The sequence below is a fragment of the Perna viridis genome, chromosome 3 (assembly GCF_037379345.1).
Source record: "Perna viridis isolate PV_CMFRI_1.1 ecotype Kerala chromosome 3, ASM3737934v1, whole genome shotgun sequence".
Classification (NCBI taxonomy): domain Eukaryota; kingdom Metazoa; phylum Mollusca; class Bivalvia; order Mytilida; family Mytilidae; genus Perna; species Perna viridis.
This window is the reverse complement of record NC_142447.1, coordinates 49,539,322-49,556,085: the sequence shown is the minus strand read 5'-3', so window position 1 is coordinate 49,556,085 and position 16,764 is coordinate 49,539,322. Positions and strand designations below refer to the sequence as shown.

Below are 16,764 nucleotides of genomic sequence, written 5' to 3'. Positions count from 1 at the left end.
TCGTCAACCCCGGACTTAAGTTTTTTATAAGCAATTCGTCGGGTGTTTGTACAAAAGCAGAGGACGCTTACCCTATTGGTGTAACTGGTCCATGCACACAGTCATAGTGGAGTCCAAGTTGCTTATTTGCATTTTGTTGCATTGTACGTATTAATTTGGTTATTTTATGTTTTTTTGTTTTTTTGTTTTTTTTGGTCGTGTTGATCTGTTTTCCATGTCTGGTCTTTGGAATTATATTCTTTTGATTTCCGTTAGAATCCTGGTTCCATGTTACTCTCTCTTGTTAAGTACAAGGCCAATAATCAAAGAGATTCAAAATTATCCTGACAAGTGATATAATGATAGCACAGTGCTTGCTAAAGTTTTTAATCTTACCTATCATATTTTCAGTCTTAAAATAATTTTGACGTCAATGAAAAAAAGCGAAATATTTATTCCGTATAAACGATTAACTACAAAAAAAAAACAAAAACCACGGTGCAACCTGGGAACACATGAATAAATATGTACATTTCTAAATAAACAACAAAGGTCATTTCATCCTTCAATGATATGAAAATCGACGAAACATGTATTATTAGAACATATTATTGGAAATGTAGATCGTCCTGCTTTTCTCTGGTCTTCTTGATTTAACAAAACATTTAGTGGGGCTATGGATTTATGATAGAAGTGCTTGTAGGTTTCTTTTTTTTTTCTTTTTTTTTTTTTAGCTTTTATAAAAAAGACGTACGTATTAAAACTGTTAAACTTACCCATGTCCCAGAGGCGGCATAAGGATACAAAATATACAAGTACCAGAAACAGAAAAGTTAAAAATAATCCAAACTGGTACCCTAAATAATTCACAAAGTTGTTAAAGGAATTGCATTGATTTTAAAATGATGAATACAATCTTCAAAACTAATTGACCTCTCACCAACAACTCTAGCCATCTGAGCAACATTGTTAGGAAGAGAAGGGGGGTTATAACGTACCCATGTCATATTACCCTCCGGAACCCACTCTAGCCCAAACTCTCGTGCTAGCTGAATTAAAGATGAGTCTTGTATCGGTATAAAAGCATATGCCACCTCATTTTTAGCTAATAATTTACGAGTCAGATCACTTAGGAGAATGTTGAAGTAACCATGTTGTCTATATTCAGGTCTGATATACAGCATGGCCATCGCACCATTATATTGCATACATATATAAGCCAAGAGATTGCCTTGTTTGTCTGTTAAACAACTACTGTCAAACTTGTCTACAACACTAGAGAAATATCCCTCTAAATCCTCCCTGTATCTCGTTGATTCCCAGTCATCTTTCATTGCTTCGACATGTCTTTGTTCCAATGCTCTCAGACAGATGTCATCAGGAATTCTGAAAACAAAACCAAATACATATCATGAAATGAAGAAACTGAATATCTTTAAAAACTATTAACAAATATTTCATATGCTTATTGCTGTTGAGATACTTGTTGCCCAGGAAACGAAAAATCAAAGTTACTGCTGAAAACCAAATCTGGACCAATAGGACACATTTAGCTCTCCAATTTTACAACTATAGAGGCACCCGTAAATTGCTCCATTTATTGAGGTGTAGGAATATAAGAAAGCTAAATTAGTTGAGAAAAGAGTCAGTAGCCCGACAACATATGGGTCCATATAGTGTTATTTTTTCTCTCTAAATGTCATTATGAAACAACATGCATACACGTGCACACAAACGTTCAGTCTTGTAAGGCAAATATAATCGTGTGTATTCAAACTTACTCTGGCATAGGCGGTGGTGATTTCTTCGTCCAACAATACATGAATCTGGACTCCTTAGAAGAAACTGTGGCGCCATATTTCTTACTGACCTCTGTGATGACAGGAACAATGTCGTTCGGTACACCTAAACATATGTACTAAAATATACTTAACTGTTAACAGCTAATATAAAATAGAAGCCCTGTTTGTCAAAGAAGTCCCCTCTCCCCGCATCATTTGTTAGTAATGATTTTTTTAGTAAATCAGATGTGTAAGACACTAATGATGCACCCGCTCGCTAGATTTGCCAAATTAAGAACATATTTATTTTTGTATGAAGACATAGTTTGCAGATTCAGAACGGCTATGTACTGTTGGTTGATGCAGGAATATTTGGAATGTAAGGCTAAGCACTGCAAAAATACTTGCAATGAGAAAAAGAGACCTGATGGACGGACTGACGGACACATAAAAAATGTTAATACCACTAATAACAAATAACAAAACTTTGTTGCGTGGGGTATATTTCTTACAAACATTACGAAGTCTAACTATCACCCAGTTCCGTAATATTCCAAGGTCCAACAATCACCCAGTTCCGTAATATTCCACAAAAATCAAGATCCTATGACCTAGCACACCATCATTATGTGTAGAAACATCCTGCAAAAATATTTAAGATGTAGTTCGTTCAAAAACTACAGGAGGAGATAGCCGGACAAGCCATATAGCCCTATATGTATTTGTGATGAAAATGACTAAGTCTATCTATCACCAATTCCGTAATATTTCATGAAAATCAAAATCCTTTGATCCTGCACACCTTCATTATGTATAGAAATATCTTGTAAAATATTTTAGATGCAGTTCAAAAACTGTACGAGGAGATAGCCATGATCATGTTTAATCCGGACGAACGAACGGACGGACGAACAGACGACCAGGGGTAAATTAATATGCCCGGCAGTTTGTCACAGGGGCATAAAAAAAAAAACAATAGAACACGGGGAGGGGTGTCGCCTTCCTGACCTAGTGGTGTACTTAAAATAATCTGGTAAAACCATGATTTGTTGGTGGGTTTTGTTGGCTAATATTAAATGTCCATCACCACTGCCATGGTTGACTGATTGTACGTCTTGTGATATATATTGCATTTCATAATTAACGAGAACGTTTGATCAATTTATTAGAATTAGAACAAGTTGGTAAACTTTGAAAATTTCGCGGACCGAAATGACACACGGCTGAAGGAACTTGGTATCAGTTTTGAGGTATTTAAAGGGCGCTTCAGTTAAGACTGCCGTAGAAGATTTGTGTGGTGCAATTTTCGAATATATATATATCATACTTTAATTTTAACTCGGAAGTCATGCGACTTTTTGCGTCTTAAACCGTCTGATGTAAATCAAAGGGACTTCCGGTTGATAACCGCCTTAAAAGCACTTCCACTGCGCAAGAGATCTGGTGGATGAATATTGAAATGTATCAAATTGATTTTTTCGTATAAATACATTGCCCGTTTTCCAGCACGCGATTGAAGTTATGTTTCACATGATTGATTGTCACAGAAAAATTCAAATACATATTTAGAAGTTTGAATTGAAATTTTGAATCATCAGTATTGTGTGGATGTGTAGTTCTAGTAGTGGTGAAAGCGCTGATCCCGTTGTAAATAATTACTCTTTTTGGACATACAGAGAGAACAAATTACCATCAGCGGATAATAAAGTTTTTAAAATACCCATAAATATCTCATCACTTCCGAGATTCAACGCCATCGGTGCTTTGATTTTTATAGTCAACATATGCCCATTTCTTGGAGACAAAAGAATTATTTTATGATAAAATTTTATCTATTTAACTAAAACGTGTGCAATAAAATCTACTCGATGCCTGTTAATAAGTCTGTGTATCAAAAACGTACCTGTAAGTGTTGTACAGACTATTTTCTGTATGAAATGCGTATATAACTGTATATCATGACAATTCGGATAAATCAAAATCCAAGTACATGATCTGACCGAGCAAGGACGAACTTCATACACGTTATGTAAGGCCAAATAAAATTATATAGTCGATTTTCATCTCCTCCCGTCCCTATTAAAAATTGATTTTTATTTTTTAAATTAGGGCGGAAATTTCAAAATCAGGATTTTTTTTTTCATGTCAGTTTCTAGTATTGAGGTATCATAACACACGAATCTTTCATTTCTTGGTGACTGAAATGATTTTACTTCTCTGACACTTCAGATGGTGTGGTTATGGATTTAGAACACATGTATACTTCAAATCGCTAAAATTAGGTTACCAAATATCTGCAAAGGAATACAAATTAAAAATAAAATCCTCCCACCGGTCCCATTTTTTTTGTGAAGGTTGAATGAAAATATACTATTAAAATTTACTTAGGCTTTTAGCGAACAGAATAAAATGGGCTTCATAATAAGTTTTACAGCTTTTAGTTTCTGTACCAAGAACGTACTTGTATGTAAATGTAACTGTTTTCTCTCCGTTGTACAGACTAGTTTCTGTACGAAATGTAACTGGTACCTCCCAGTTATACAGAGTCTTGTTTTTGTATAAAGAACGTATCTGTAAATGTAACTGTTTCCTCCCAGTTATACAGACTCTTGTTTCTGTATAAAGAACGTATTTGTAATTGTAACGGATTCCTTCCAGTTGCACGGGCTGTACCTGTAAATACAACTGGTTCCTCACAGTTGTACGGACTGTACATGTAAATGTAACTGATTCCTCCCAGTTGTACGGACTTGCTTCTGTATAAAGAACGTACCTGTATGTATAACTGGTTCCTCCCATTTGTACAGACTCCTGTTTCTGTATAAAGAACGTACCTGTAAATGTAACTGGTTCCTCCCAGTTGATTACTCCTGGTCTCTGTATAAAAAACTTAAACGCCCTCACACTTTTAGTGTGACATATGTATGTGTGACTGAAGTATTTAGGTATCTACAAACAAAAGGAGCTTTCATTATTTTAACTAGTGTACTGTACTACATATACCAAAACCTATCGGATGTTTAATAACCCTTGTATACAAAATCCAAATAACAAACACGCGTACTATTTCTTAAATATTATAGGCTAAAAACCACTAATTCCACTTCCCATAGGCTTCTATGCTAATTTCACAATATTCAATGGCTTCTCTGGACTTTACCTTAACTTTAACCTGCAGATGACTATATATCAGCATGATTCTACATATGTCAGCTCACAATCCTCAGAATGGCATGTGGGGTTAGCAGACTTGCAGTGCAGTACTGGTCACCGGAAGTGAAGGGTCTATAAATAGCATGGGAAATCCCAGTGTTTTCACAAGATAGGGGTATATTTAAAAATCATTATGGAGATTAGGCTTCACATCACAAGAAGCAAAATGCACCTATAAAATGTACATAAATGTTTTTCCTTTCAGAAACTGTTTAAATTTTTAAAATAAGATGAGAACTTTTTTCACAGCACTATGAGGAACAGGGGTAATTTCTGCGTAGGACTATTTTTGCCTACGTTCCAAATGCTCATTGGTTGAATTGGTGGTCTGTAACCTTATACAAACGAAATCAAAGAAGCATATCAAACAACCTTCATGAATGTGACTCCATTTAAACTTATATGTGCATGTTATTAAAGCGTTACATAATGTGACAATTACTTGTCCCAGTAACCCTTTCCTGAGGTAACGGGTTAACGCAGACAGTAAGTCATATACATAAACAGAAGAATACATATAAAGAACCAATTAACGACTATTTAAGTAGCAGTTTTGATAAAAATGTAGATAACTTTATGACAATTTGTAGAAATTAAGCTATATTGAGACACTTATACAAGCAAATCCAGTTTTTTTTCCTGTAAAAAGTATATATTTTTCAAAACCTTACATTTTGGACATCCATGAAAAAAAAAAAAGAATGGATATTCTTATCTATTTTGTCATGAAATACTGTAGCCATGGCAACGTAATAAAAATGCATATCAGTTTTCATAACAAATTTTGGGTGCCTACCCAAAACTAATTGTAAAAAAACAGATTTTCTAAAATATCAGGCACTTTAAAATAGTCAGAAAAAGGAAGTGGGCATGATATTATAAAAAAGAAATAAAAAGTGGACCTTTTTCTGTCCATTTGTTCATGATTTTAATCCTTAAAGTTCGAGCGAAATTTTGCACTTTTGAAAAACAGTTTGTGCAGAGAAGAGAATCCAATCCGGTGAGGACCTGAATCTTTCCGTATAGCATAAAGCATGCATTTTACACCTCTTTACCTTCACAAGTGCCCCGTGCAGGTCCGGGTGTTAAAAGAATATGCCTGCAGCAGCGCTAAGCTTGTCGTAAAAGGCGACTAAATAATGCTCAGAAACCTAGCCGGGGGCTAGGCGCTCTGACCACAGTGCAACTGGGATGTGTGCCCCAGGTGGTGGAATGGGGCACCCTTGGCATGTTATATGCTGGGGTTGTCAGGCTTTAAAACGGAAAACCTGACCGCAAACCATAGTGGTGCACCGTGTTGGGAAAGATGTCACGTTCTTCGCACGTGAAAGAACCCTGCTGTGGTATTCGATAGTAGTAACCTTTGCGCTCCGCCACAGGAGGCTGAATTGCCCGACCTTGCCCATCCCCCCTTTTTCTAGTGGCAATCAAAATTTGTCGACCCTATTATCCTTGTGTCCCATCCTTTTTTTCATTTCATCATCATTTCATGTTCATTTTATCGTCCATTTCAAGTTCATCGTCTGAATATAGCGGAAATATTGCTGTTCGGACGCTTTTATTTTTTAAGTTTTACATCTTTAGTTTTTCATTTTGGGTGTTGCGCTTTTGAGAAATTTATATAGATTGTACATTAAATTAGCACTTTGCAAGAGTTATCGTTCTTGATTTGGTTTGATTTGGTTGATTTTAGTGAGTTTCACAAAAATACAGATCTGAATACAGTAAGGACTACTGTCACATAAAATATTGCATATGTAAGACCAAAAAAGCAGTTTGTCCCGTGTTTTTCTACACAATGAATCGCCTTACCATAGGCAGTGCCTGAATTTTATATGGACTCGTACTTAATGTAAGCATAGCTATATCTTACTGTTTTTGTCTGGTCTTCACTCTGAGGTCGTAATATAATACATGACCAACAAGGCCATGTGTCAACTATCACCTCAAATCCTGTCAAATTCCCATGAACAAAGTTTCTGATGACATAGTATATCTAAAATATACATTAAATGTGTGTGTACAGTATTACTTCAGCAAATGCACGAATTGTATTTGTTAACTTTCTTGCGTGTTCGGTCGTTTACATGACAAACAGGAAAAGAAAGTAGTACGGTTCTCTCTAATTTAACTAGGTTATCTACATAACAAGTTTTACCGGGAGCACCGGGTGCAGAGATGATAGCAACGTAAAACTTTATTAAACAGGAACAAAACGCCATCCCCATCCTCAAGACTCAGATCGCCATTAAAATCATTTAGACTCAAGAAGCCGTCAACATCCTTAAAGCTCAACTTTTATATGAGAAGAAAGTTTTATACTTTCAGGTTATTTAATAGTTTTCTAATACGATATTTTCAGGTAATAGGCAAGACATCGAATTATCGTCTCATGTGTGTTTGTCTTTAGCTGGTGTGCGATTCTTTTTTTTTTCTTTTTTTTTTTGTCGTTTGACGTAGTTCTTCTAATGTAACTTATCTTGAAAGACACTGTAATACATTGTTCCCTTTTAAAACTAGTATATAAACAATAAAATTCGAAACGGAAAAGAAAAAAAGATGTTTTTAAAAGAAATATTACTATACTTAATATCACTTTTTTCACTATAGGAAAATATTCTCTGAAAGCGATGATTAACAAAAACCACTGACCAATATATTGTAACTTCGAATCTAACAGTACTATAAACCGTCCTACCTTTGCGCTGCCCGGTAAGTTACTGTGTAGCTCCTGTTCTAACTCCCTAACTTCATCAAAACTTAGAACTTGGTAGATCATACCTCCCTCATAAGACTTTTCAGGTAAATGTTAGTAAAGCAAACTTTTTACCTGTAGTGTTTACCTTATAGATCATTCACGTGATCGTTCCTAATCTTAAACAGACCGAGTTGGTTTTTTAAACGTGATCATGTATGGACTAACCGTAGAATTATCAGTGGACAAGGTTACATTAAGTATGTCGGTCATTGTACACATAAATCATTATAAAGTACTCAACAATAAATATGGATGTAATCAATGAAGGACATAATCTAATGTAAATGATTGATATCAAGTTCGTGGGCTGATTATATTTAGCAAACTGTCTAGAAAAGGTTCAATTAAGTGACTGAAATTTATTTCTGAAGTCTATTATCAAAAGATTAAACTTTTTCTTTGATTAATACATATCTCACTTTTAATAAAAAAGAATCAAAATAAACAATATGAACCAATTATACACTACATATTTCATAACTATGTTATAGACGTTTTTACACACTATCGTTACTAAAGGGCGTTGAGTTTTCAGCCTTAACCTCTTCTTCTAGCACAATAAGGACTCGATTTATAAATATATGCATCATTATGAATATTGATAAAGTGTTCTAGTTTCACTTCGTTTGTTTTGGGGTTTTTCACAGCTTGCTTTATGGTATGGCTTTTGCCTATCATTGAAGACATAGGATATCCTGTAAACGTTTTATTGTTTGTCGCCTGGTATTTGGTGGATGACTGTTTCATACCATATAGCGTATGTTTATATTGACATGCAGAGCTCGAAGTTTTGATTGATGAGACCTCGGTGACGTATAGGGTCTGCAGTTTTAATCACTAATTCTAATGCTGCTGATGGGAGGTTACTCCTTGGAACAAGTGTACAGCAAATCGGAATCTTCGATATATGATTGGTATTTTGTATTTTGGGTCGACGCCACTGCTGATGAACAATAGGTCCCCGAGGGCGTTCACATATTTTACTCCGAATTATATAAGATTTTAATTATCAAATATTTCAAAATTTGCTATATTACTAAAACACTGAGGCATCATTCTTTGTTTTGCGTAGAACCTCTTGTAGATTTAAGTACTTTTAGTAAATTAGCATTTGGATTTAGATCCTTCTATGAATGATTATAATGCTGCCGGTGAGAGGTTACAATACTCGTGAAACACGTGAAAGGAATATCGAAATTTGCAATATATGTTATTGGCATTTTTGCATTCAGTACAATTTATAAGTCTTCGAAATGTCATTTATAATTCCGTTTAGTGAACTATTCAATTTTATCATTGTTCTAGTTCCGGGGTAATGAGCAGTTTCTTGACTATAAGCATTTATTTCGAATATGTCAGTCAATTTTTTCCTATAAGTATATCCTTTGTGTTTTTTATTGTCTTTGAGGAATTGAAAGAAAACATTTTGAGTTTATATATAGGGAGTGTAGTGATTGAATGTTGAGTAGTTGTTTCCTGGAAATATTCACTTGTGTAAGTAGCAGGCAGCGGTTTAACTGTTGTCTATATTCAGCCGCCAATTTGTGATCGTTGATAAGAAGTTTGTTATGGAATTATGTTTATTACAGCACGGTATACCCGTGTACATTATACTTATAAACTGATTTCTTGATATATAAAGTACAATTTGGTCTTACTTTATGTACCATGCACGAGAAACATGTTCCGGTGTTACCCTTATATTGCCATTCTTCTAAATCATCAAAATATCGTACCTTGATGCAAGGTAGAAAAAAAAACACTACACGTGAAGTTTGTGCCAGCGAATAAAGGATGAAAAAAGGTTGTAATAAAAAGAATAAAAAATAACAAATAGGGTGCATCCTCTGCGAATCAACTTTCAAAAAAAAGAGAGAGATTAGGTTCCAAATAGTATTTCATTTGCACCGAGAAATCTTTCATTTGCGCCACAAATCATGTTTCAATTGGGGCAAAAATAAATGATTGTATTTGCAGATGATTTTAATATAATATAATACAATAACACTTTTTATATCATTATTTTACTTGTACTTCCGTTCGCTATCAGTACCTGTTATCCCTGTTCACGGGGAGGTGGAAGTAGGAAGGCTAGAAACCACTAATTCCACTTCCCATAGGCTTCTATGCTAATTTCACAATATTCAATGGCTTCTCTGGACTTTACCTTAACTTTAACCTGCAGAGGACTATATATCAGCATGATTCTACATATGTCAGCTCACAATCCTCAGAATGACATGTGGGGTTAACAGACTTGCAGTGTAGTACTGGTCACCGGAAGTGAAGGGTCTTTAAATAGCATGGGAAATCCCAGTGTTTTCACAAGATAGGGGTATATCTAGAAATCATTATGGAGATTAGGCTTCACATCACAAGAAGCAAAATGCACCTATAGAATGTACATAAATGTTTTTCCTTTCAGAAACTGTTTAAATTTTTAAAATAAAATGAGAACTTTTTTCACAGCACTATGAGGAACAGGGGTAATTTCTGCGTAGGACTATTTTTGTACGTTCCAAATGCTCATGGGTTGAATTGGTGGTCTGTAACCTGAATGTTAAAATGGTTAAAATACTAAAATGGCATTCACATCATTGTCACCTTTAAATCTACACGAAAGGCCTTCACATATTCCCTGTGTTGTCTTGTGCTGCTGAACATTAGTTACAAAATAAGACAGTACTTACAGCCCAGAATATTCTATACAATACTACAAATCAAGTGTCCACTGTAAAGGATTCAATTGCAACTGGTTTGATTATAAGAAGTTAACACGTATTTTAGAGCCTTTGTTTTCTTTCTTTTTTTTGCTAATGCCTATTCTGTTACTACATTTTAGGTAATGTATGTTATACGTCTACAAATTAAGTATAACATTTATTTAACCTGTCCGTTTATTTTTATCCATTTCCTTCATTGGTAAAGGTTTTCTTTGAGGATCCCGGAAACCAGTTTCTTCCATTACAGCCTTTCTATGTTCCACAGATATGGCACCACTACTGTACCAATGTCTGCTCGGTACATCTCGGTACTGTCTCTCGCGATAGTTATGGGAAGTATGTCTACGGTCATCATGGACATAGTCGTCATATTTTTTTGTGTATATGTCATGGTCTGGTCTATAACGATGAGGTGAAATAGTTCTAGGATACACCGTTGCTCGCCTTTCGTTTTCATGGCGATTGTATGGGTCATACATATATCCAGCATGTCGCGTGAAAGGGGCTTGTAAATTTGGTGTCGCAAATACATTATATTCTCCATTCTCTGCAACAATAGTCACGTCAGTTTTGGGAATAACCCTGTATGTTTTCAAACAATCTGTGAGCACAAAATTTGGAATATCTCGGAACGAAACATTTCCATGTAATATCCGTATCGATACCATTTTTCCATATTCTAAAGTTCCTTCAATTTTGAAGTTCATTGGAAATCTTTGTCTTTCTGGGGAATATTGTAGTTTAGGCTTCACGAAACTAGCCGGTGGCCCAGGCAACCTTTCACCGTTTGGTCCATAAAAATTATGGACTTCATTTTCCGAACCTCTGTTTTGATTGCTGTTATATTGGACAACATTTCCTTGGGATGGATTCGAATATTGCTGCACGGCCATATTTGGTACCGTTGTATAAGATGGGTATGGCACAACATTACTTTCTTGCACAATATTTGATCTTGGACTGTTTGGGTAACCACGTGGACTACCGTGATTGGGCACAGTGTAATACTGGCCTACATAGCCTCCTTGAGAATGATTCCTAGGTACATTCCGTCCGACATTGTAAGAGTATTCAGTGGGACCAAACAGCCGTGGGGGGACGTCTGCTAGGTTAGATGTTCCAATGTTACCACCATTACCGAGGGCAAAAGATGGAAGATCGATTATTGGTCTAGCCCCGAACTTCGTATTCACAACTGAACCCTGTTCGTGTGCGCGTGAGGCTGTCATTGTCATATAAAATCCTAAATCTTGGTAAGTCCTTGGAGTAATTTAAACTTACATTACTTAATGCGATATATGATTAAAGAGTAAAGTAGATGTTCCTACCCATTGAAAAGCGCTATTCCGACTACAAGATCTATCTGCTAAGTTCTATCCACATCGTTATCTTTTGTTAGTTGTAAACATTCATATAGAACTGCATTAAACTTCCATTAAAGCCTCTAATGGTACTAATACTCTTTATATCCATTTTAATATATAACCACTGTACTGTTTGTAGTTAAAACAGGTCCGTAAGTTTCTTTGGCAGATAATTCGATATCAATTAAGTGTGAAATATCACAATTTCTTACACAATTCCTTATTTTCAAGCGGACACTTCTCGTTTCTATAGAGTCAACATACTTAAATTTCACATGATTGAATGAAACACATTGAATCACAAATTATTTTCACTTTGTATATATACAATGTGTTGTGTGGGATATGAGTATTTGTGTATTGAATTGGGAGTAAATATAAGGCTTTCATCAATATTGTCAGTGCGGAAACATATATAACGTATATATCGTATCTATGTTTTGGCGATGTCACGCTTTATGATCACTTTGAAAGGGTGAAAAGATTACTGATTGAATTTTTCTTTAACAATGATGAGATCATATTTCATCACTTGTATACAAATAAAAACAGAGAATATTTTGATTTTAATTGATTCCATAGATTGCATGGATAATATTAGTAGTTGGAATGAACGACGAACAATTAAGTGAATAGTGACACCAATTAATTACCGTATTAATTGTGGGTCAGAAAAATGTACCAGGAAGGACATTGGCTCGAATGACTTACGAAATAATAATTCACTATTCAATATCTGTCTAAATACTTTGGCAAAGTAAATAAAAAATATGTGTGTTTCTATCATAGATTCTATCTTAGATTTAGTACCCTAGCACTGTTATGGACATTTTGGCAGAAGCACCGTTAATCTTTAGAGTTCTTCCCCATTTACTCAAAGTAAAAATTATTGTAAAAACGAAATCCCGAAGGCTGGCCTTAAACAACTATCAAATAAAAGATGTCGATGAAAGCTTCAACTGAATACAAAAGGCGGAAATACTTCAAAACACAAAGCCACTGTTGAGGGGATACTGTCTACGTGAAATGGGTTATTATTCATGGGAACAACTTGACACTTCTTATTTTTTTTATTTTTTTTATTTTTTTTTTAGGGGGGGGGGTGGGGGTAAACCTGGGAGTTGAAGGAAAAAGACATGCATTACAAAAACAACAACAGCAAAAACAAAAAACAATTCTTTGAATATCTATAATAACTGACGCTGAAATTAAATAATGAAAAATAAATCAAAAGAATTTTCGTTGTTTTTATTTATCAAAATAAACAATACTCACAATTCTATGACCCTTAGTGCAACTTAATAATGTTATCAGATTGTTTTATTTGTGCTGGATTTACACGCGAATTGAACATGGTGTGTCCAATTAAGCACACATACACACATACTTCATATTGCAACTATTTGTGCAGTATTTTCTTGTATTATATTCTTTTTGCGTTTGTGTCATAATTCTGTCTAACTGCTGAATCGATAGGAAGAGACATGACGTCTCCATCAAATGCTGTCATCTAGCAGTGATTGTTGATCATTCTGCTGTATAGGCTCAGAATATATACTATACTCTCCACCTTCCGCAATTATTATCACTTTCATCGAAGAAACTAATCTATACGCCCTTTTGATATCAGCCAAGACAAAATCTGGAATGTCATGAAATGAAATATTCCCACTTATGATTTTCACCGATATCATCTTTCCATACTCAAGTTGTCCCTCGACAGTAAAGTTCGAAACATATTGTTTTACCCCCGCCTGTGCTAGGTGCCTGTCTGGTGGTCCTGAGAGTTTTTCTCCGTTTGGGCCATAATAATAGTGAACTTCAGACTGACTTCCATAAGGAAGCATGTTTTGCAATCCGACTTGGCTTTGGTAATCCGAATAAGGGAATGCTGGGCTGATATTTGACTTTCCATAATGTGTCTGTAGTCCATAGAACGATGGTGGCTTTAATTGCACTGTTGAATAGTAGGGAAAGGTATTTCTGTCATATATAGTCCCATACGCTCTGTCACTGACAATGAAATCGTCTGATAAATTAGCAAGAGCATTTCCTGACACCGAAGCCCTTATTCCTCCTAGGCTAGGCAAGTTTACGATAGGTCGATCCCCATAAACCGAATTTACAACCGTCCTCTGACTTGAACGTGACGACATTTTTGCTAAATCCATAGATCACAAAGCCGTTTAATTCATTTTCTTATCCCCTATGTAAAATGAACTCACAATTTATATTTCCTAACTGATACGGCAGATTTAATTGAATTCCTCGGTGTCAATAGTAAAAGATTTATTTATCATTTGGTCTCTGATATTGTAATTACCTAGCAGGAGAAATTTCATTAAAACTAAACAAGTTAAAACCGCCTGTGTTCCTGTTACCAAAACAAATCATTAAAATAAACCACCTCAAAGACAAAATAATTAGATATTGTAAACAAAAAGATTATCAATTACACCGGTTGAAAACGTTGAGTGAATGATTAAACATAACTTGAAAGCCTACAGAGATTGTGGATTCTTTTCTATCCAATATTTTTTAGGCTTTTTTCATTAATAGAAGACAAATACTGAGTTTCAAAAAAGACCACTAAAACAAATATATTTTACAATACTTAAATCCCATGATGAAAAATTCATACTCCCATGAAAGTAGATTTTCTTTCACAAGAAGTAAAATTTTGAAGCAGTAAATGATATGAAGTTTCCCTTGTTGATGTCTTTCTGGTTTGTTTGACTCTAAGTTATGATGTATAACTAACGTTTAAAATAAGAAGAAAAGAAGCAAACATACAAAACAAACCCAAAACAAAATTTCAAATCAGCCTTGCATACAAATATAATTACCCCGCTCAACGAGTGGGTGGTATATCATTTCGTTCGTCCGTCCGAATGTCGTCGCAGTTATCTCGAGATTGATTTCAACTTTGGTATGCAGCTTTATATAAATGGGGCCTACGTACGGGTAGTTATTGATTTTTGGTTGCTATTCTATATCAACTTCTAATTGTTTCGTCGAATTGCGAGATGAAAAGGAGGTATACCTAGCACAACAACGCGTTTACAACTATCCGTTGTACTTTACTCGGAGCGTTGTGAAAAGATTTGCGACTTCAGTTATATTCCTTTGTGTTCAAACAATAATAAATTTGTCAATTTGTTCTATTATTGACCTCATTGGGTTGTAAAATTGTTCAGACACACTTGCATACAGAGAGAGGGGGTACTTGAAATGTATGTTATGTCCTGTGGTGTACAAATACACGAGATTTTGGTTTAATGTAATATGGTGGTCGTGGACTTGATTTTTAATTTTTGATATGACGTAAAATATCATAGATGACGTGTGTTGTCATGCTGCAATCTTTGTACTGAAGATGTATCTAACCAAAGTTCAAAGTATTTTATTGTACCAATCATGGACCCGCAGAGCAATGATAAAACAACCTTCATGATTTAATACACAAATACATGTATAAAGACATACAATAAAAGTTTTTTTGTATGTTTTATTTTTACAATCATGAACAATTACACAGTAATAATCCTACCAATGATATCAAAACTACAGACAAATAATTGGGTTGTATGTATAAATTTCTAGTGTTCTTCCATACTTTATTTGTCCCTCATATTCCCTAAGGACTTACGAACGTCTTCACCTGTTTACAGTATAAGATTGCATGTTCCAGTTTAGGGGTATTAAAAGAAAGCATTGATGCAGTCTAATTACAAAATACGATGAGAAATATGTCTTTTATCTTCCACAAATGCAGGTGTGGATTTACTATATACCGAATATTTTTGTCTATAAATTTCCTACTTTTTCTAACAATAAACTTTAGAATCCAAATGTCACTGAACTGGATTTCGAGGTAATTGAGCCTTGATGTTGTCATTAAAAACTTCTTAAAAAACACACATATTGATTATACATGGTCTTTTTACTCCTTAAAAAAGCGCCTTATATTCCAAATTCATAAAATCCAGTAATTAGTTCGTTTTGTAGTGACATTTGTCCAGATATATAGAATCCCTCATAAAATAACGTTTTATGCAATTTTCTGAAAAAAAAATATTGGTATGGTTAGGGCTCAGATAACTTTACAAATTGCACATTTTATGTTTGAATGAAAACCAAAAAATGGTATCTACATTTCAAAATGACATTAGCACAAATCTATACCAAAAACAAAACTATCTCCCTGTTTTTTTTCTTTCAGGTTGCTTTTCTGCGTTTTTGTTGTGCGCTTTGCTCTTCATTTATTGCCTGAATTTAAGACAATAATGCCTGCTTTTGTTATCTCAGCTGTAACCTCTAGTATGGTCCTCGTCCGGGAAAGTCGTGCTACCAATGCGGTAAACGACTGAATAACAATTTAGTAGTGCTTTCACATATTTCACGCACAGGCACATTGGCTCGTATTTTTTTCTCGATCATCGTAATTTCCGTCTGAATCTTTAATTTGGTTAAAAATCAGGTTTTTTGCCAGTTTTTGGGTCTACTCATTGAAAATATCACAAAGGAATATCACCATCTAACAAAAATGACTAGGTCTCTTCTGTCTGTATTGGTGATGAACATATGAAAAACATTAGATAAACATGTTATTTTTAGTTGTTTAGGATCTGGTCCTTTTTGTTTTGTTTTGTATTGTTTTTTGTTTGTTTTGTGAATTGGTAAATTTAAAAAAAAGTTTTTCTTTGCATCTTCTCTGAAACAACTCATTGCAGTATATCGAATTCCGAACACTCATAGAAAAATAACAAATTTATGAATGCACTTATTTGAAGCCCTCAACACCGTTTAAAAAGAAAGTAATGTAGAAGAAACTGGAAACGTAGAATGGGTCAAAGATAAAACAACTCTACCAAACTACGAAAAATAAACGAAAAATGCAGACTATGGATCTGCAATGAACGATGAGAAAATTATCTCGAATTCGG

The 16,764-nt window shown here is 34.7% G+C and overlaps 2 protein-coding genes across 2 annotated transcripts; both read right to left on the bottom strand.

The window, feature by feature from the left end:
* Positions 1-415: 415 nt before the first annotated feature.
* Positions 416-7,841, bottom strand: LOC148622729 (glycine N-acyltransferase-like protein 3). Its single transcript, XM_088572861.1, has 5 exons — positions 7,672-7,841; positions 6,847-6,969; positions 4,595-4,709; positions 1,761-1,884; positions 416-1,365 (listed from the first exon to the last, which is right to left on the bottom strand). Exons 1-5 carry the CDS (start codon positions 7,750-7,752, stop codon positions 846-848), a joined length of 963 nt encoding a protein of 320 aa, XP_088428987.1. The 5' UTR covers positions 7,753-7,841; the 3' UTR covers positions 416-845.
* Positions 7,842-10,512: 2,671 nt separating this feature from the next.
* On the bottom strand, positions 10,513-12,219 carry LOC148622728 (uncharacterized). Its single transcript, XM_088572859.1, has one exon. The coding sequence runs from the start codon at positions 11,687-11,689 to the stop codon at positions 10,616-10,618; it is 1,074 nt and encodes a 357-aa protein (XP_088428985.1). The 5' UTR covers positions 11,690-12,219; the 3' UTR covers positions 10,513-10,615.
* Between the last annotated feature and the right edge of the window lie 4,545 nt (positions 12,220-16,764).